Source organism: Halictus rubicundus, chromosome 5 (assembly GCF_050948215.1).
Source record: "Halictus rubicundus isolate RS-2024b chromosome 5, iyHalRubi1_principal, whole genome shotgun sequence".
NCBI lineage: Eukaryota > Metazoa > Arthropoda > Insecta > Hymenoptera > Halictidae > Halictus > Halictus rubicundus.
This window is the reverse complement of record NC_135153.1, coordinates 5,839,107-5,861,587: the sequence shown is the minus strand read 5'-3', so window position 1 is coordinate 5,861,587 and position 22,481 is coordinate 5,839,107. Positions and strand designations below refer to the sequence as shown.

Sequence of the window (22,481 nt, the reverse complement as noted above, 5' to 3'; positions counted from 1 at the left end):
TTCATTTATTGCACTGCTGAAAAATTCAATACTCAAACGTGCAAATGATAATCATTAAAAATTTAATCGCAGCTACAAATTTACTAGCTTAAAAACGAGCAAACCATTGAATTTTTAAGCAACTGTTACAGTTATAATTCGTTCAATAATTTAGCTTTTTCATTTATTGCACTGCTGAAAAATTCAATACTCAAACGTGCAAATGATAATCATTAAAAATTTATTCGCAGCTAAAAATTGACTAGCTTAAAAACGAGCAAACCACTGAATTTTTAAGCAACTTTTAAAGTTATAATTCAGCTTTTTCATTTATTCCACCAATGAAAAATTCAATACTGTTCAGACGAGCGCAAAATTAATAATAGATCAGTCGTCAAAATTTCTATTGCTGAAGGACAAGCAAGTTATCGAATCTTCAAGCGAGTTACTTACAGTTCGTTCGATAATTCTGCTTCGCTATTAATTCTACTGATTAAAAATTCAATGCAGCTCGGAGCAGAATTAGGAATAAATTCATAGTGAAAACTTTGATTGTTGACTGCTGAAACTGCCAAGTGCTAAACGCGACCGATTGCTTCGTAATAATTAGATGAAAAACAGTTTTATAGTTTCAATAGGAAAGAAAAAATCTGAAACAAGTCCATTGATTTTTGAAGCAATCATAATTCTGCTGCGCTATTTACTTTATTGATTGAATTAACACTTTGCACTCGACTGCCCCCCCCCCCGATGCGTCACTAAAAACTGATACACCATAATTAAAACAACTGCAATACTACACCCAACGCTTTTTTTCAAGTTATAAATAACATTTACAATTTATAAATTAAATAACATTTCTGGTTCATTCGTCGAGCAAGCCGTGTGAAGAAAGATCGGTTGAAATGACAGAATTCCGGAGTCAGAAGAAGCTTCGAGTGCAAAGGGTTAAAAATATTAAAAATAGAGAAAGAAAGAGAGAGAGAGAGAGAGAGAGAGAGAGAGAGAGATATGAAGAGAAGATATAGGATAAAACAGTAGTAGGATTTACTTTGTGCAGATGCTCTAGCGCCAAAATAACTTCTCCGATATAAATCCGCACTTCGTCCTCGGTGAAGTGTTCCCGTTGATATAAATGCGTAAACAACTCGCCGCCGCTGACATAATCTGGAAGTTAAGCAGAGTTCTCGTTGTTTAACCTTTTCGGACCGACGGACGATAGACTTCGGGACACGGGACACGGCGATCGGCCGGCTCAATGGAGGCGTTTGTTTGCGCGAATCCCCGCGAAACCTTAAAATAGCCGATCAGATACGCGAGAACCGTGGCACGGCACCGAACGGAAAAAACTTCCTGGAACAGCTCCGGCACCAGTGAACTTCTTTCTCTCACCTTTTGTTCTCGCGAGACAACCGGCCGATCGAAGTCTAACGCTCCCGATCGCGATCTCGAAACAATCGAGAAGCAGACACGAGAAGGAGCTTGCACAGCGTCTACAGGATAATTGTCCGAAACATGGGTCTGGCCAGTGACAATTGTCGGCTAGAAGATGCCTTTGATCCACTGCCGAACGTAGACAAGGACAGCGAAACTCGAGAGGCATAGTTACCGGTTTGAGACCATTACTAATGCAATAACAAAATTTCTTTATTTGTCATTATTTTTTTTTATGGGATTAACATATTCGTGGCATTATGTTATTATGTTTACACTCCTCGGCGGTCGAGGCCTCTCGAGCTTCGCGACCCCCCTCGGCGTATACCCCCCGCGGTCGTGGGGATAGTTGTGGGACAATTATAGGCTAGATATCTGGGACATTTATCGAGTAGAGACTGTACTCAATCTTGTACCTTAAAAATTAACCTTTGCAAAATGAACACGTTACTTACCGGAAAATTGGGCAACGAGAGTGATCGGATTAATGAGAATTATTTTGAATTGATTACATAGCCCATTTGATTAGCGCAGAGTGAAATAAATTTATAATTGTTTTGCAACGCCGATAGAAAAGTTAGTGTGCAGAATACCGCTGTAGGATTCGAACGAATTGTTATTACTTGAAATTGTTTGAAATTGCTCCCGCCGCAGCTGGCTGACAATTATTTCCATCGCGTTGAACTTCGAAGTACCGTTTCGAAGCTGAATTACCCGCCGATTAGATTGTCCCAGAAAATGTTCTGCCGGCTTTTGTTGTTTCGATCAGTCTTGAAAGTTGGAAGTAGCTTGTTCAGCATATTTACGACCAGATTTTTTAAGAGAATCTTCTTAAATTTACACTTGGAGAAACATGTGCGAACGATTTCTCCCAGTTACTTACAATCTGATAAAACTTGTCTGAACGGGATCCATAAAATTTTGAATTTATACTTTAGCAACAGAGTCGTACGAAACATAACTTACGTATTTATATCAGGTCATAAAGATCGTATATCTGCGTAAATAATTTGCATTACAGATTCGTCGCGAGCGTTACCTTTTAAACATCGGAAATTGCGCAGATAGAATAATAAAGAAATTGTTGTTTAAGGGCGATCACTTAATTACCGCGGTGACAAGAGATCAGAAAATATTTTTCTGGAGATTTGTAGACTTTCAGATATTGTTTCGTTTCCTGATGAAAATGTTTGCAATATTCAAAAAAATCCTCGTCCACAAAGAATTAAACTTTAGATATATACGTTTAATGACACTACCGACAACGTTGTCCGTCACACGGGTAATAGGTACAGTGTCTACTCGATAATTGTCCAAAACATGGGTCTGGCCAGTGACAATTATCCGCTAGAACTATTCACTCCTCGGCGACTGAGGCATCTCGAGCTTCGGGGCTACTTGCGGTAGTGGGGATAATTCTAGGACAATTATAAGCTAGATATTTAGGACAATTATAGGCTAGATATTTGGGACATTTATCGGGTAGAGACTGTATATGGTCCTGTTGCTCTAATAATGTGATCATCAACTTGTAGCGATTTTGAAGCCAGTGGGGATAGTTCTGGGACAATTATAGGCTAGATATTTGGGACATTTATCGAGCAGAGACTGTATATGGTCCTGTTGCGCTAATAATATTATCATCGACTAGTAGCGATTTTGAAGACAGTAAGTATAGTTCTGGGACAATTTTAGACTAGATATTTGGGACATTTATCGAGCAGAGACTGTATATGGTCCTGTTGCGCTAATAATATTATCATCGACTTGTAGCGATTTTGAAGACAGTGAGGATAATTCTGGGACAATTATAGGCTAGATATTTGGGACATTTATCGGGTAGGACTGTATGTGGTACTGTTGCGCTGATAATTCGATCATGGAGTGAAAAGAGACGCTAATACCGAAAGCGCGAAGGTACAACAGGGGACAAAGCTCGGAGATGATGACATTTTCTGGGTCAAGTAGATCGTTTCAGGAGTAACAACTTGATCAACTGTTTTTCGTGTCTGCTCCCCGGTGGCGCGTCGAACGGATTCCGCGAACGATTAACAGTCGACGGACCGAGGAATCGGGCAGTGTGTGTTTTACCTAATATCAAGTGGAGCTTCGCGTCCGTCTGAAAGGCGTAATGCAGCGTAACTAAAAAAGGACTGTCTCGTACGGCCTCCAGAACTTGTCTCTCCGTCTTCGTGTGCTCCGTCGTCTTCTTCTTTTGCACGATGGACGCTTTCTTCAGGACTTTCATGGCATAAAGACGGCCAGCGTCGGTGCCAGTCCTCTTTCGCACCAGGAACACCTTTCCGTAAGCTGCACAAAAGCAATTCCTGTTTCTTGTATACCCGTGGCTGCGTCTTGCCCGTCGGAAAATACGGTTCGAGTGACGATACAAACGAGAGAGAGAGAGAGAGAGAGAGAGAGAGAGAGAGAGAATCGTCGACGATTCGCGAGAATCACCGAGAGCCACTCTTGTCCACTACTTAGGAATGTTACACGCGTGATGTGCGATGCAAATTCGATTTTATTGATTCCCGGTACTATTAAATAACGATCTTCGGACGATTCAGTATTCGATGCTATTACACAGCAGCGAACACGGTTTTGAACAGTGGCAGGCACTATTAAGTAGTGATCGGTACGATTGAGTAGTGGCAGGTATCACTGATTAGTAATGAGTAGACTGCGGATCTTCGTGCAAAATAACTATTGTCCGCATTAATTGTAAGATGTAGGTGCTATATAGATATTCGTTTATTTATCATTTTAACGAGTTGAAAGTAATGGAGTGGTATTTTTAAATTCTTCAACTGTTTTGCTTTTGATCTAATCGTTTTTGTCAGAAATCCATAAAACCCGCAGTCTAGTCTACCAGTGAGTAACAACAGTTAACGAACAGTGGTGAATAATATTCAGCAAATAATATTGAATTCTAATGAGTATTACTGAAAAATAACGTACATTGCAGCGAGGTAATAGTGAGCAGTATTAAATAGTACTGAATGTTGCCAGGTAGTGATAAGTGTTATTGAGTAGTAATGAGTAGTATAGACTAACAGTAAGTAGTATTAAATAGTGCTGAATGTTGTCAAACAGTGGTAAGTGTTATTGAGTAGTATAGAGTAACAGTGAGTAGTGTTAAATAGTGCTGAATGTTGTCAAATAGTGGTAAGTGTTATTGAGTAGTATAGAGTAACAGTGAGTAGTGTTAAATAATACTCAATGTTGCCAAGTGGTGATAAGTGTTATTGAGCAGTAATGAGTAGTATAGAGTAACAGTGAATAAATAATGATAAGTGTTATTGAATAGTAATGAGTAAAGTTGAGTAGTAATGAGTAGCCAATGAGGAGTAAATAATACCTACTGAATATTATTAAATAGTGTGAAGCATTAAGTAGCAATGACTAGTGAATAGTAATAGTGAGTAGTATTATGTAGTACTGAATTTTGCCAGGTACTGATAAGTGTTATTGAGTAGTAACGAATATTATACTGTAACAATGAGTAGTAACGAGTAGCGTAGAGTAGTAATGAGTAGTCAATGAGGAGTAAATAATACCTACTGAATATTATTAAATAGTGTGAAGCATTAAGTAGCAATGACTAGTGAATAGTAATAGTGAGTAGTATTATGTAGTACTGATTTCCAAGTACTGATAAGTGTTATTGAGTAGTAATGAATATTATACTGTAACAATGAGTAGTAACGAGTAGCGTAGAGTAGTAATGAGTAGTCAATGAAGAGTAAATAATACGTACTGAATATTATTAAATAGTGTTAAGCATTAAGTAGTAACGAGTAGTGTAGAATAATAATGAGTACTATCGTATAGTACTGAATATTTCCAAGTAGTGATAAATGTTATTGAGTAGTTACAAGTAGTGTATACAATGAGTATTACAGAATAACGATCAGTGGTACTAAATAATACTGCATACCATCAACGAGCGATAAACATTATTGTGTAACAGGGAGTAGTACAAAGTAAATATGAAATAGCAACGAGTAATTCTCGTACCGGCGATTATACTCTGCCACATCCGAGAACCGACCGTACTATCATTAACATTGCGGAGTATACATGAAACCGTGATCCGAAATCGCGATAACGAAGCATCTATTCCCGGCCAAAGTGGCCACCGATTAAAATTCCCGGATACAACGCTACTCACACCCGAAGCATTCGAAAGTAATGGCTCGAATGATTAACTACTACCTCGTTACGAACTTAGCCTATAGAATGGACTTCGTCCACGTACCTCCAGTTCCAAGGACCTTCAGCAAGTCGAAGTGCGTCATGTCTACCCTCTGGCCTCCGCTGTCTGCCAGGTTCACTGCAACCAGAAAGATCACTTCGTTATTTATTCGCTTTTTTTTCCTTGTTGCGCCGCCCGTAGACGCGGAACGATCGAAAACAAACAGAACAATTCCGGTGTCTTAGTCACCTCGGCCGGTGAATTATTCCTGGAAAGGAAAATATCTGGGTGCAGGTGCTCGAGCATCGTTTCGCTCATTCTCCTTCGATCGTTCTTTAAATTCCACGCTCGGATAGCAACAGACTCCACAGATTCGGTTGTTGGGCAGGAGCAAAGCTCGTCGAGGCATCCTCCGGAGCGAGGGTGTCTATTCCGTCGAGCAAGTTATTAACCGATAAAACAAAATGGCCGTTCGATCGACCCGATAAATCTATTTCTGGTGTCTCCTGGACGGGCAAAACGAAAAAGGAGCTCGCGACCGGGGACTTTCATCGGGACACACGGTTATCGAAATACTGTTAACTGAACTTTCTATTCGAATGCCTTCGGACGGACTTTCGATCGGCTTAACTTTCGTACGTACTTTCGAATATTCGACGGATCATGGTAGTGTTCACGTGAATTTGTCTAAAACTGTATCGCTTAAATTTGCACGATCCATCCCCACTCCTCTCCTATCACTTAGTGTCTCGAGTTCAGTCAGTATCTCAATAGACAACGAAAAAAAAATAAAACTACTAGGGGAGGATAAAGAAAATTTCGAAGTCTGTCATTTTTGACTTTTCAAGCGTAGTACCAATGGATTGTGCAGATTTTTCTGGTTAAAACGAGTCCAAACACGGCATAACTCGGTCTACTTTTATAGACCTCGCGTATAGCAATCACACGTATGTCCTTAAATTTATTATTTACACGAAGTATGAAACTAGTCTGATCTACGCCGTGTTTGTACTCGTTTTAATCAGAAAAGTCTAAGCAATCCACTGGTACTACGTTTGAAATTTTATTTATTGCACGATTGTCTAATCCAAACCTAACCCAGACCAGTGGATTCTCGAGATTTTTCTGATTAAAACGAGTACGAACACGGCGTAGATCGGACTAGTTTTATACTTTACGCTAATGACGTAATTAAGGACACACGCATGACTGCTATATGTGAAATCTATAAAAGTGGACCGATTTGCGTCGTGTTTGGGCTCGTTTTAATCAGAAAAATCTCAACAATCCAATGGTACCACGTTTGAAAAGGTAAGACAAAAATGACAAAATTTGAAATTTGAAATTACTTCTGTCGAATTCAAAGAAATCCTTCCGCACACATAACCTACAACACTTCTGCTTAAAGAAAATGCAAATTAAAAAATGATACACCGGAATAACGTCTAGATCGATGGATTCTTTTATCTCGCCCTCGACTGAAACCAGGAAAACCGCATTTGTCGTCGCGTTAATGCATGAAGCGAAAATAGCAACGAGCATGCGACTAAACGCAGCTGTGGTCAAGGTAAAATTCCCGTGGCCAATTACGCCGAGCAGGATTTCAATTATTCGCGGAATCGAACACGTTCCTCCGACGCGGAATTTCGAATCTTTTTGTTTGTCTTCCCGATGAAATTTCTGCTCTGATTCATGCCGGGTTTTTTCGCCTTTCGTTACGAAAGCGTCTCCGCTTGCAGGAGAACGATGATCGAGCGGTTTTCGGGACGATAAGTTTCGGAATTAAAGGTCGACTTTCACTGTTCGCCTTGTCCGACGATTCGACGAACGTTGAACGTCCGTTACCGGATCGTTCATGAATTTTGTTAGCCTTCGCACACGATTGTATAACTATGCCAATACGTTAGGTTTCTCGTGGTTATACTGCGGATCTTTGCTCCGGCCAAAAAAAATTTCTGCGTTGAATGATTTTAACATATTATTTGCCGGCAACTATTTAATAAATTTTTAAAGATTTATTATTTCAAGATTTTATTTCAAATTCCTTTTTTATAAGATGTATACAAATTAATTCCTCGCGAATTTGTTGATTATTTACGAACAATTAGGATACATTTTACTCTGCTAAATAATCTGAATCACTTTCTATGCACTTTCTCCGTCGCACAAGTAATTAATTCAATATGGCGGTTGAATGATTTGAATTGAAAATATATTTCCAATTAACTATGGGAACCGCGAATTAATTTGTATCTACACGTAATGCTAATAGGCTGCCTGTAAGCAAAGTGTTAATGAGTGGGCTGTGGATATTCATGCAAAATAAAAAATCTTTATAATTTTTATATTTTTCTAAATTTCCTGAGTGAATTAGCAGTAATATTAGTGTACCACTCAGAAATTCTATTAACGTCTTTACAGTTTAACGTAAATCGCATATAATTAGCGATTTCACGCGTTTATGACATAAACTAGTAAAAGCCTCGGAACAATTTAGCAGTACTGTTATATTCACCTCGGCTCACTATTAAGAGGAGAAATGTATTTTTTCTCGGCTCTCCTATCTCGCAATTGCTTTAGAAAGTTTCGCATCGAGATATCCGTAGTCCATTAAATACCGATTACAGCGTACGCAGCTATTAAAACGTTCTTAGAATGAAATTTAATTAAATTCTACTTGTCCTTATCTGTTTTCCTGTAAGAAAACACCATTGACGCATTTTGGTACGAGTCACGAGGTAATTTAGGAAAATTTGCTGCCCGAGTTTCGACGAATGATTAGCCGCTCGGCTACGGTGATTGTATGCAAAGGCTAACGAGCTACGTATTTAGGTATCGAACCTAGGGGGAACCATAAAACGAGGTTCGGGTCCGGGGGTCGACAAAGCGGGGCTATAATAGTGCGGAACCGACACCTTTCCGCTGTGAAAAGCAGTTATAGTAAATGGCCCCTTTCAGACCAGTTTTGACCATTTGTTGGATCGATGACGATGGGACTTGGGGCCCGAAAAATGACCTGTTTTTCGTAACAGGAGCTTAGGTGTTACATTGTCGTTTCGTACTTTGGGCAGAGAGTGACCGCTTCGGAAAATCCTGGCTCAGTCTCTTTTGCAATTCAACGTCAAAGGAAACTTATTCATCGAGCACGAACCTTTATGACTTTATAGCAAGCACAATAGGCCACTGCAATGTCTTAGGAAGTAATAAAACAAGTTCAGCCGAAATCATAAAAGCGTTCTATAATTCCGAGAGTTTAGTTACGACAAGCTGTTATGCGAATTCTCCTTTTCGTACGTTACCTAATAAAGATCAGGAACAAATTTTCATTGTCAGATAACGCTGTAAATGAAACTGCTGTTAGGGTAAGGTACCCAATTACTGTGGAAGTAACCATTACTGTGCCTACGTTAAATATACTTATTCTTAAAGTATAATTAATATTCAATTAGTGGCACCCCCCCAGTAATTGGGCCCCTTACCGTGTTTGGAAAATGAAAAATATTTTTCATTCATTCGTACCATGAAACATTTATTTTTATTTAGGGTAAAGGACCCAATTACTGTGCCTGTATCAATTAGAAGTACGTATTTTTAAAGTGAAATGAATATTGAATATATTGGCACCCCCACAGTAATTGGGTCCCTTACCCTATTTGGAAAATGAAAAATATTTTTCATTCATTCGTACCACGAAACATTTATTTTTATTTAGGGTAAGGGCCCCAATCACTGTGACTGTATTAATTATAATTATTTTTAAAGCATAATGAATATTGGCACCCGCACAGTAATTGGGTCCCTTACCCTATATAAAAATATTTAGAATATTTATATGTATAAGAAAATTGATATAAGCTACCCAAAATCTTTGTTGCAACACCCAAATTTTTAATATTTGGACAATGATTGCTGGGTGGAAGGAGCTGCGCTTTAAATCGCGTTTCGAGGGACAAACAACACGTTGCATGAGAAACGCAGCCGGCATCGTAAACCGGCATACGACGCGTTTATTGGTCGTGTTGCTCTCGTCGCCGCCGCGATTTTAAATACACAGTTTGCGGTGCATATTTATGCACGCGAGCGCTCATTCGCGCCCGCACACCTGCCGATATTAGCCGCGCCGCAGGTGCATCCACCTTGGCGCGCACAACGCCTCGAATAACAGGCATTCCATTGTCGATATTTCGCGATGCAGCCGCAACCGAGTCGGATGACAGATCGGGCACGTCGTCGCATGGTCATTCGCCGTCATCGTCTCCGAGGGCAATTCCCGCGGCGACGCATTGTCCGACCGCCATCTTTGATCCGATGACTTCGGGGAATCGCGGATCTCTTTCGTCCCGGTATTTTTGTTTTCGTTCGCTTGACACTGAGCGAAATCGTTTCTCGACATTTAACGCTTCGTTATTTTACATTTTGCCATTTGTAAAAATAACCAAATTGGAGCTATTTAGACTTCCAGCCATTTTTATTGTAATATGTGCTCAAAGAAACGAACGTATTGAACAATTCTACACAAGTACGTCCTTGCATTCTTAATAATTGTAAATTTAAAAATTTCGAGTCCGCCGAAATTGCATCGGAGAACTTTGACCTTCAATAGCCCTCTTACCTCCTTTTTAGTACTATTCGCTAGATGTATTTGTCACACGCATTTTCACAGCTACGTGCCCAGCTACGGCTGTGCTCTGGTCTACCTCCACTCCGCTAAGTCACTTGCCCGTAGCTTTGCCCGTAGTTCTGCCCACGGGCATGGGCGGGCGCCCTTGCCCGCTAATAAGCACGTTGAGCAGCTAATAACTACACAACAAGCTCAATTTTCATTTTTCCGTTGTCTAAAAATTCACGAACATCGTTGAAGCATCAATAAACGCACACCCAAAAGCACAATTCCGAGGCTCCTCCTAACTTCACAGTAAAAATTGACGAAGTTGCTCCGAAATGCCAATCTCCCCACAAATTGACCCTTTGAAAAATTTTGCTAAAAAAATTGTGACGTGACCTTGTCCAACGTAGGTCATCCGAGATGATGATTCCTCGGTTTGTCTTTGCTTCTGCGGTATTCGGACGCGGAAGGAGAGAGAGAAAGAGAGAGAGAGAGAGGGCTGGTTCAAGAATAGATCAAAGATAAATTCGAACAGTGAAATGTTGTTCCACGAAAATCGTGAAAACTCGAGCGGCAAGTGGGTCGTAAGACATTCGAATACACTGTGTCTCGCGCTAGTAATCTAGATACATGGAGGGACAGGTAAAGGTGTGTATGGTAGCGTCGGTGATACTCGACGTTCGTCCGTGGTCGCTTTTACTACCTTGACATGGATTCTCGGTTGGCAGTCAGGGCCGGGGACACGCGAGAAGGACCCCCGCGTGTTAATTTCACGAGGAAACCCTTTTAGCTCCGAGGCGAAAATTCGATCGCTCATTCGGACACCCGTGCGATGTACATTTCGACGTGATTTCGAAGATCGAAAACGCCTGAAAACTGACGATTCCTAAATTGAAAAACATACTTAATGACCTGGGTGACCATTAACATGATTGCAACTATAGAAAACTGAAGCTCATCGGGAGACTGCGGATTTTATGCATTTATGATAAAAAGGGATACGCAGAATTTAAAGCAACGGCCACATTGAAGAGATTTAAAGACCTCAGCGTGTTAGTTTCGGTTTAATAAGATAATTAAACGAAAAAATTTGTTTATTTGTCTCCCGTGACGTGCAATGAATGCAAACATTTTTTATTTTGCATAAAGATCCGCAGTTTACTCATCAGAAAATTTTGGGTTTTGTGCACTTTGCAATAAATTTTTTATCTTGTTTAGGATTAGACTAACGAGCTCTAAATTAAAAACATACTTAACGAGTTATCGAGCTGGGTAACCATTAACCCTCGGTATACTATGCCGGAGTCATTAGTGACCCGTAGCGGTGGGGATTCTTATTTCGAAATAAGAAAATTGCTATCCCCTCTTCTTGTTTTTCTTTGTTCGAAATACGACGGAAGTCGGTCCCGAGCCATCGCCTTACATCGAATGAAAATTGTAGTGAAATATAGGCGTGGGTCAGAAATTACCCACTCGCAAGAGTCCAAGGGTTAACATGATTGCAGCTTTAGAAAACTGTGCATGACAAGCAACAACCCAATTATTTGTATAGACATTTGAATTTATTAGCACTTTCTCCGATCATGCGGCGAAAATGATGTAACCGAAGACAATAGATCGCAATCCTCCGCGACTGTGAGGGACCACGAAGCCTTATTAGATCGATAATCTATGTAACGAGATATCGGAGTGATTACAGATTTATGTAACAGGAAATCGGCAGGATTGCAACGCCGTGTAACAGGAAATCAACGTGATTGTAAATTAAGGTGGTCGTTGCCTAGTTTGTTTTGAAAGGAACTACCCACTGCAAGATGGAACATGCCTGTTATTATACCTATCCGACTAGAACTGTGTAAACCTTGGAAAGTATCGTGACTAAAAGCTCGTACGTCTGACTAGAGCGTGACAGGAAATCGATGTGTTTGAGAATCAGCAGGTTTGAAAGTCAGCGCGGGTGAAAATCTATATAACAGAGAGTCAATATAATCTTATACGACTGATGATCGATGTTAGTACAATCTGTTATGATTGGACGTCGACGTGACTGTAATACACCACGGCTAAAAATCAATGCGCCTCGTAGTCCGTATTAATTGAAGTAGTGACTCGGAAAAATACATTGTGGAGAGTTCGTTGGCGGTAAAAATTGTATAACTCGATCAATATTTGTTGCAGCAAAACATAACGTTCGCTATACCTCGGCGCTACATTTTCGAGTGTTTTCAACATTTACTCATTTCCTGATGGACCGTCAGTTACAGAAGTTTGTGTACCTACTGCTGCCAGATTTCGAATATTTCAAACAACGGTTTTAGACGTTTTATGAACATTTAAATAAAATTATTTTTCTATATTTAGTTATCAGCAAAATACAGGGTGTCCCAAAAATGTACTTCCTCGAGAGGGCAGATTCCTGAGGTGATTTGAAGGAACTTTTTCCTTTGCGAAAATGTTGTCCGCGGCTTTGTTACGGAGATATTAACGAAAATAAGTGACCAATGAGGCAGCCGCTACGGCGGACGGATTTCGGCTCGGCCAATGCCAACGCCGCGCTCAGCGGGGCCTGCCGCCATCATGGAATCCGTCCACCGTAGCCGCGCACTGATTGGTCCGCGTTTTTCGTTAATATCTCCTTAACGAAGCCGCGGAGAGTATTTCCGCAAACGAAAAAGTTACTTCAAATGACTTTAGAAATCACCTGTTTCAAGGAATTACATTTTTGGGCCAAAATAAAAATTATTTCATTCGATTACGATGAATAGGGGCCAAACAGAATTTTTTTCTTCCTTTAATAGTTTATCCCTTTATCCTTTTATCCTTTAATAGTCAACAGACTTTATGAATGTTAGAACGCTGCTTACACCGTTTTGGGTTTAAATTTGAATAAGTTACTAAGCAAACAAATATGAAAAATATCGTTATTTTTCAGTATGTTGGAAACACCCATTACCCATTATGATTCTTATCTATGCAGATTGAGTCTGGCGTATTTAGCTTTAAATTTTTAATGAATGCTAACGAATGATCACCGATTCAAAAAATTCCATAGTGTTCGTACGACCTCGCGTCACGTTAAGAAAATTCAAATGCTTGGAATCTGCGCGCGAGAAAAACTAAAAAAATTATAAAATAATGAAACGAAATTGAAACGGAGCGTTTTTAATTAAACTTTCTTCGATTCGCGGACTCGATTGAGCAGAAACGCATAATTTCCGGCCAAGCGAATCGATGGCAGCGGAGAACCAAAAATTCGAGGCGAACTGGGGATCACGTCGGAACGGAAATCGCGAGTACATTGTGCGAAAACAAAACCGCCTGTGTGAGATAACATGTTTTTCTGGTGCGAATCGGCGATTTTCGTCGAAGCCCCCGAAAAGTCGATCGATCCGCCCGGCAACAGCCTGTCGATGAATGTTCAAAACTAAAACACAATCCGTACAAATTCGAAGTGATATCGTAACAACGTGGACGCGTTAGGCAACGCGCTGATACGAAACGGTCCGCCATTGAAAACGTTAAGCAACGCGCCATTACGTCACACGATACGTGCTACTATTAATTACCATCGGTATACTTATTTACCCACATGTTCGGCGTGCGCGGCCATTGTTTCGCCACTGTGCCGATACAATTTTAATAATTGCTTCGCAACAACAATTAACTGCGATATTGCACGTGACCATGCTCGCACAGGCCATTGTGCCATTCGTCGCTTTTTTAGTTAGCACAAATTATTTGTTGCTCTTTGGTCTCTGAACTTCACGATATTATACCTACATGTAAATGTTTATTTCGTGAAAGATTCTATTTTTCAATTAATTTTGTTGCAGTAAAGTGTAGACCATAATTGGGTTTTATATTGTGCTTTGCATCGGGATTGCTTCGTGCGTGTTTTAAAAATTTATTACTTTTTTGCATTGTGTTCTTTTAAAGTATTTTTCCGTGCCGAAAGAAGACGTCTTTTTTTACTAAAAATGTTTATACTCTTTCTCTCAGAAATCAAATCGTGCACTCAGTTTAATGTCAACCTGTTTGATAAATGACATCTTTTGCCGAAGAAAAATTATTGTATAATAAAATGCAAACCATCGCTCAAAAAATTTGTTATCAGTTTTGAGTTGCAAACAAATCCTTTTGCATAAAAAAATTTATTCTTTTGAGAATGAAAAATCAAAATACTCACTTAATGAAAATTGATGCCATTTATATTTGGTAGGCTCTGTTTGAAATCTTCGTCAGAAGTGCAACTCATTATTACAAGGGGTTAATAAAATTCCAGAGAAATGCAAATCGGGGGAAAGTGATGGGGGGGGGGGGTGGAGAAATGCATAGCTCGTAAAAAAAAATTGTACCGGTGCTTCGGGTTAAACGGTTCAGCAGCCCTCGGAGTAGTCGCGGAAGTTCCGCTTTTGTCTGACCCAGATGGTCGACATTCACTCGCTATTTCGTAACGGGACCGACTACTTTCTTTCGCTCGTCGAAAGCCTCCGCTATACACGTGCATTTAACGTCGCACGACACTCCATTCATGGTACGTGTATGCGCACATCTCTGTTCGCAACGCCCTCTATCAAAAACTTGCAAGGATCCGTTTACAAAAGCCCACGTTATCAACCCGATACAGGCCGGACAAAAGAAACTAGAAAAAAACCCCTGTTACGTCACTCCGTAAGCAATTCCGTCTCTCTCTCTACAATTAATCCTTAATTACAGAAAAATTACTCGCCGATCGTATTTCGACGGAGTAATCGGTTCATCGATCATCCGGAGCCAGAAAGAACGTCGATTATGTCAGATAATTTGATGCGAAAAAAATGAGTACTTAATGTAAACGAATCGCGGTCTTTATTCTGAGATAAAAAGGAAATAAATATATTGAACATGAAATCCACGAACGCTTTATTATCAATTTTCCTCCACTGAGTAAATGTATTATTATAAGAGATAAAAATGATAAAAAATTTCTGAAAATCTGCGTAAACACATTTTTGTTATTTCCGGAAGGTAATGCAAGTTCTCGGTAGATCTGGCGTTAATAAAATACCATTTTAATTAATTTGCTGAACTCGCAAAAGTTTTGCATTGTTCGTCCGCACATCTGGTGTTTTTTCGTGCTGCTTTATCAAGTAATGTTTAACTGTCTCAGTGTTATCTCCTCGGTTAAGAATGACAGCAAAATTGTGGTTACTTTCCGTTAGGCGTTCGTTTTCTTGAAACACGCGATTTTGAAAATTCATGCGGTGCGTTTGTCCGCGGCAAGTAGAAACGGACTTAATGGCCAGACACTCACTGCTATTCAATAGTACGCGCGGCCCAATGAATATTTTAAACCCCATTCCCTCGAAAATGGAGCCTCGCGTGAAAAATTTCATTCTGCATTTTTAATGTGTTTTTCTGCAAACCATCTCTCGTCCTTGGGTTCTCCAGGTGGGTGAAGCATAGAATTTTATGAACGAGCAATTCGTTTTATAAACGTGTACACAAATGATTTCGCGAAGAGAATTCACACTGCGCGCTGAAACGTTTTAACAGTCGCCTCTGCAGCTCGGAAATAATTACATATTATGATTACCGGCTACTTTCAAATTATTATTAACCCGTCCGACAACAACGAGCCTGGCTCGTGTAAGTAATAAATTTAATAAACATTATTCCCTGCGCGTGGCATTAAGTGAAATATTATTTTACTGCGGTTAACGACTAATCGATGCTCTTGTGCAAACGCGTCTTTAACCTGCTGTGCAATTAAATTATTATTCAAGAAGAAGAAGAAATTCGTTCAAAAAATTCTGAAAAAATTATATTTATAATTTCAATGACTGTAAATAATTGAAGAAATCGGATGCAAGTCATTCGGACCTGTTCGGCAGTTCTAGTGTCGGGGCAAGAGCTAATTGAAGTTAGCAGGGTTCAAGACAAAGCGCGATCGAAAAATGCCGAAGCGTCTCTGCGAGTTAAATTTAGCGCCTCCCGATTTCAATTTCGGCATATCGTTGGACGATTTCAGGAATCCGTCGCGCGTCCTCTAATTTCTAAATCGAGGCGTGTTTGCTCGTGTAATGGCAGTTGGCTCTCGAATTAACATACTCGCGCGCTCGCTCGCTCGCGAAGTGCAAAGTGCGAGGCAGTTTTCGCTTCGGCTGCGAACGGTACCGATCTCCTTCTCCTCATTTTTTCCTCGCCCGGCGACATCGAATGCGAACGGGGAGGATACGAAGAAAGGGAAATAGCTCTTCCACGCGCCGGTGAATTTTTTCAGATTGCGGCGGCGAGCTTTTGAATGGATCTCTCCGAACAAAGGAAACGCACGGGTCGAAGGACACGAGGAGCGAGGGAAACGAAGAAACACAAAGAGAGAGGGAGAGAGAGAGAGAGAGAGAGAGGAGGTGACTTTTCGCAAAAGTAAAAGGTGAAAACGCAGAGAATTGCGAAAAAAAGTGTCCAGTTTTCACGGGCAACCGAGTATCGTGTTTACTCTATATATGTCCGAAATGCCTCGCAGATAAAAGTCCCAGAACAATCCCCACTGCCAAAGGATATACGCTGTGAGGAGCCCAGGAGTTCGAGAGACCTCTGTCGTCGAGGAGTGTAAGGTCGTGTGGATCAAAGAATAGTATCTCCAAGCCGATATACATATGTCCCAAATATCCTAGCCGATAAAAGTCCCAAAACTATCCCCACTCCCGCGGAGTATACTCCGTAAGGGGCCCAGTAGTTCGAGATCCTTGTGTCGCCGAGGTGTGTAAGATCAAAGTATAATATCTCCAGACCGACATACATACGTCCCAAGTGCCTAGCCGATAAAAGTCCCAGAACTATCTCCACTGCCAAGGGGTATACCCCGTCAGGGGCCAAAACCTCAGTCGCCGAGGAGTGTAAGGTCGCGTGGATCAAAGAATAATATCTCCTGGCCGATATATGTCCGTGGCCAGACCCGTGTTTGGACATATATCGAGCAAACAATGTATTCCGAGTTCGACTGCCGGACTCTCCGGCAAGAGCGAGCAGCAGGCGACACGTGGCGCTCGTAATCCGATCCCGTGTCAAACCGTGTATCAAACAACCGCTGCCAACAGTCGGAAATCAAACTTTTCCGACACGTTTCGCCGTGATCAGCGTTAATTCGATCCGGGGAGCTATGAAAGTTGAAGAAACAAGAGCCACGGGACCGATGGAAATCGGCTCTCCGGTACGAGTTTCACCGATGCTTCTCTTTACGGAGAGAGGTTTGGATTTATGCCGCTTTTATGGAGCTACTCGATTATTATCCCCCCTGTTTAGTGTTCCCGAAGCATCTCTTGCTTGTACTTCGTTCGCAGAAAGCGATGACGTATATTGATCGGGCCGAGGTGGAGTTTGCGTTTTGTTGTTTTACGAGGCGGGTTGGTTAGCGGCCCTGGGACCATTTTCAACCAGTTTTGTGAGACTTTGTGATCGACTGAAATCGTTAGTTAGACCAATAAATATGTAAACAAAATCCCAATACAAAAAGTTCAATGGTCCTCCTGGAAAAATTCCTAAAAATTGTTTAAAAATGACACTCGAACTCGGGATAGCAGTTGCAGTGATCAACTGGATGACACCCTGAAATCAGGGGTGTCTCGACATCGTCGTTCAAGTTTGCGCTAATCGAGGACACTACCGACGTTATCCCTCCCTAATCAATTCCATGGAAACGCTCTGATAGCGCGCGACCAATCCGCGAACGTGTTTGTCAAAGTTTGTTTCCTTCGCGCGGACGTTTCGACGCGATAACGAGACGAAATTGCAAAAAAAATGCGAGGACAAAAAAATAAGGAAACCGATAAGGTGTTACAACACTGATTACAAGGCGTCCGCAAGAAGTTGTTGGCTATCTCGTCACCTCGGAACCTCGTTTGACAACGGGGATTCGCAAAAACCGACCGCAAGAAGGGAAAATAGATCGTAATGGCGGCGTGATCGAACGCCGACAATCGGACCGATTAATCGCGCTAATTGCGGTGCGACACGCGCGAGAAATTAATCTTTATCTCGGGTTATCCAGCGCCGGTTCAAAGAGGACCATTTTCAGGGGAGCTTTCGTAAAAATATATCAATCTTCTATTTTTGGATTCATTCTTTATAGGGTACGATTTTTAAAACACGAATTAATTTTTTTTTTTAGTTGACACTGATTACTGCATTCGTAATTTTGCGTTTTTAAAAAAGACATTGGACCATTTACAATTCTAATGTGTTCATAAATAATTTTGGTTAAAAATAAAAGCTTATTTCATATTAAAATGGTCCGGTGACTTTTGAGCCACCCGGTAGAAGTAATGATTTGAAAGCTGTAATAATTATTAGGTGTACAAGTTATTTGTGACCTTCTCGGCATTTCGTTGTTTATTTACAAACAACCGAAAATACATTCAAGTCTTAAAAATAATTCCCATTGTCTTCTATACACAAGAATATGCACTATGTAAATTTATACTATGTAACACATAAGTAACGAATGTAGTAAGAAATTTAAATTTGAAACGAAGTTCCAACGACTCGTGCGAGTTAAGAATTAATTTGTACACCTAACGAAATCGATATGTAGCGTGTTCACTTTTAGATACATTTTTCACTTTGTAATTATTATATGTGGAACGTACAAACCATGTGAAAGCCCCAAATTATTTTAATATTATACGGAAGGTTAAAAGTCATGAAAATAAAAATTCTACTCGTATAAAATGGTGTAATTCAAACTCTCAATAAAAATTCCAATAAAAGTTGGACTACGTAAAACGGGAGAAATTTAATAACGAGTAAAATATTTGTTCTACGTAATTGGCAATATATTTTGTGTTCGAAGCACCTCTCTCTTTGTTTCAGATCGACGTCTGATATTTGAAGAACACAGACGAACATTATTGATGATTTAAATCTCTTTCTCGTAATAAAACAATTTACGTAATCAATTCCACGTTGGATTAATAGCAACAGTCGGTTTTACGCATGTTCCACTTTCTCTTTCCCTCGGAGATATTAGGTATAAATTATCTTCTTCATGTTCCGTGAAATATTTTATTTTTACGCAGAATTTACCGACTTAGAATTTTCAGATTTATTAATTTCCCGGTGTCCCGAAATGTGGTACTTCCTTCAAAGTGAGGATGGATTTCCGAGGTCATTTAAAGGAACTTTTTCCTTTGCGAAAATTTTCTCCGCGGCTCTGTTAAGGAGTTATTGACGAAAAACACGGACCAATCAGAGGGCGACTACGACAGGGCCCCGTTGAGCGCGGTGCTGGCATTGGCCGAGCCGGAATCCGTCCATTGCAACCGCGCTCTGATTGGTCCGTGTTTTTCGTTAATAACTCCTCAGCGAAGTTGCAGAGAACATTTTCGCTAAAGAAAAAATTACTTCAAATGACCTCGGGAATCGCTTCTTTCAAGTACAACATTTTTGGGACACCCTGTATATCCATTGTAGAATATACAAATTTATTTAAACAAATCGTTATTAAATTAAATTATTATTAAATTAAGTAAAATAAATCGTAGTGCAAGAGATTATGGAAGCAGAATAAAATAGCAAGGTGGTAAACGCAATAATAATTTCGGCCGGAGCTACGATCTAGCCATTAATCCCACGGCAAAGGGGTAAGGTCACAGAGGGTTAATCGTGAAAGTGGTCACAGTGTAGTTCCCAGTGTAATTATCCAAACAAAAAAAGAGTTGCTTCGCGTCGTCACGGGAAGTCTTTATTTCGGCCCGACATGATTTCATATCCTGCTTTTTAATACGACTTTTAATGGCACCGGTCCCGCGTGTCCCGCCCTTCGTGAAAACAGTGAAACCTGGCCGTACATATCTGTATGTATGTCTATATACATATATGTATATACACGGTCCGTTTGCCGTGGCACGACCGTTATTTGGTACGGTACTGGGTTGCGCGTTACACGCATTCCGCCCGTTGCCTCGTCGCCCAGGTAAATCGTGCACGTGTACCGGTACACGTGCGGGGCAAAGTTTCGTGTATACGCAACCATCGCGCGCCGCTTAATTAAGACCAGATAAAGAAAGAAGGGCAACCCGCGCTCGGCAGCCTCGCTGAAACTCTCCTTCGTTACGCTCCTCCGCGCCAAGGACGCGGACGAGCATAAATAATAACCCGAGCATTGCGAGCGACAGGCAAATTAAACGTATCGGATACCCAGAAAACGTTCTTCGAGGTTTTTTCACCGGACAGACCGTGTTTGTGAAAGCTTCTACAATTGTGACGAAAGTAATGTTGCAACTTGCTTGTTTTTCATCATTCTTTTATGAAACCTTCACCGACACATTTGTCACGTTTTTCCGAGTAAAATGAATCCAAACACGGCACAATTCGGAGCACATTTATTTGTTTAGTTCACGATTTAGTGGAACCTCGATTATCCGAACCGATGTTTGAATTTTGCATTATAGGAATAATATGTGAACAGTTCAATCTAAAGTGATCCGTATGTAAAGATTTATTGTAACGCTGTAACTAAGTAACTTGTATTATGTTTTGATACTCATGATCTACTGATCAGTTCGGATAAGCGAGGTTTTACTGTATCGTGATTTAAACGAGTAAATACGAACCAAATTGTGTCGTGTTTGGCATCGTTTTAATCAGGAAAGTGTCACGTTTGTGCTGGTAACAATACCATAAAAGAATTATTAGGAACAAAAATGGTTGACTCTTGAAAACGACATGTACAATTTCGGATTTGATTCTACATTTTTGATGCTACGTTATCATCGTCGATGATCGTGTCACGATTGCCGCAACACCCTGTATAACGAATGAATGAATAGTACAAAGCGGTCGCAGGTGAAATCCCGCTGAAACCGGTTTCCCCTTATCGTTATTGGGAAATAAGGAATGTTTAGTGAAAAATTCTTGATAATATTCAATGAAATGCGACCGTGGGTTACTATTCAACAAGGGAAATGATTGCTTTCATGTCGCTTGACGATGGTTTGAAAAAACGTGTTCCTAGCGTGCGTGGAATGACGTTATGAAATAATATACATTATGGAGGGGACGCTGTTTAATGTTAATTAATGTTGCACGATTCGATCGTGGACTATCGGATCTATCTCTATCTAGTTGGGATTTGCATCGGTGTATTCAACTTGTTTAAAAACCGTCACGTGTGACCGACTCATCCCCGGTTGTGTGCGACACAGTAACCCCGGTTAAGCACGTCACTATGAGGAAAGGATGTTACTTTAACGCGTTTTCCTGAGTGGTATTTTATAAATATTGAATTAAGTAATAAATTATGGATTTTCGTCGATTTAACGCCTGCAGTTTGGTATTGTTATTTTGTGTTGTTAAAAGCTTTAATAAGCAGAAATTGTAAAAAGATTGTAACAAAATAAAAGAGGAATCGGATATTTTACTGAAAACGGAAAATGTACGAGAATTAATGGCGGCGTTTGGCTAATTATAAACTGTTACAACATGATATTTTTCACGGACAAATATACGAACCCATTTTGTGATAAAACAACCGTCGATATCTTGTACAAAGGGTCGTCAATTTTATCAGTTTTGTTTTAGAGCCGAGGTGAGCCCACTGAATTGCAATATACTGAGATTTATTGCAAATGCATGACCGCTAAAAAATATTTCAGTTTGTTTTTACAGGTACTCCCGATTGTAAATATTTATGTAACATGTTCGGAGCTTATAAATTTCAAAAATCAATAAAACGGAGTTCCAATATATAAAGACACGGACCAATCACCGCGCGGTTACAGCAGACAGATTCCGCCATGGCGACGGGTCCCGCTGAGCGTAGCGTTGCCATTGGCCGAGCCAGAGTTCGTCCGCAGAAGCCGCGCTCTGATTGGTCCGCGTTTTTCGTTAAAAACTCCTGAATAAAGCCACGGACAACATTTTCGTAAAGGAAAAAATTACTTCAAACGACCTCAGGAAAAAGATCCGAATTAACCCTCGGACTCCTGCGAGTTCGAAGCCTACGCCGGGGTCATTTCTGACCCACGCCGATATCTCGCTACTGTTTTCCTTCGATATAAGGCGATGGCTCGGGACCGGCTTTCGGATGAAGAAGAAGAGGATTTTCTTATTTCGAAATAAAAAGCGTCGTCTTATATCGGAATAAAATTGTTGTTTACGGCATACGCGTCCGCGAATATGCGAATTGGCGCATCGATGATAACGTCGAAGGATGATTAACTCGTTCCAAGGTAAGTTCGCGGCGGCAACTAAATATAAATTCGCACAAATCAATATCAACACACCGGC

General features: G+C 40.5%; 1 protein-coding gene across 5 annotated transcripts in view; it reads right to left on the bottom strand.

Moving 5' to 3' along the window:
- The window catches only part of LOC143354018 (ribosomal protein S6 kinase alpha-5), a 57,192-nt gene that overhangs the window by 11,790 nt on the left and 22,921 nt on the right, over positions 1–22,481 (bottom strand). For 4 of the 5 annotated variants that reach the window (XM_076787679.1, XM_076787680.1, XM_076787677.1 and 1 more), the window contains 3 exons: positions 5,672–5,746; positions 3,505–3,723; positions 1,031–1,146 (listed from right to left, as the gene is read on the bottom strand). In XM_076787679.1, the coding sequence (XP_076643794.1) occupies positions 1,031–1,146; positions 3,505–3,723; positions 5,672–5,746 (410 nt within the window). Of the gene's footprint in view, positions 1–1,030; positions 1,147–3,504; positions 3,724–5,671; positions 5,747–5,857; positions 5,994–22,481 lie in introns of those variants that run through there. The other variant, XM_076787682.1, reaches the window with a different exon arrangement.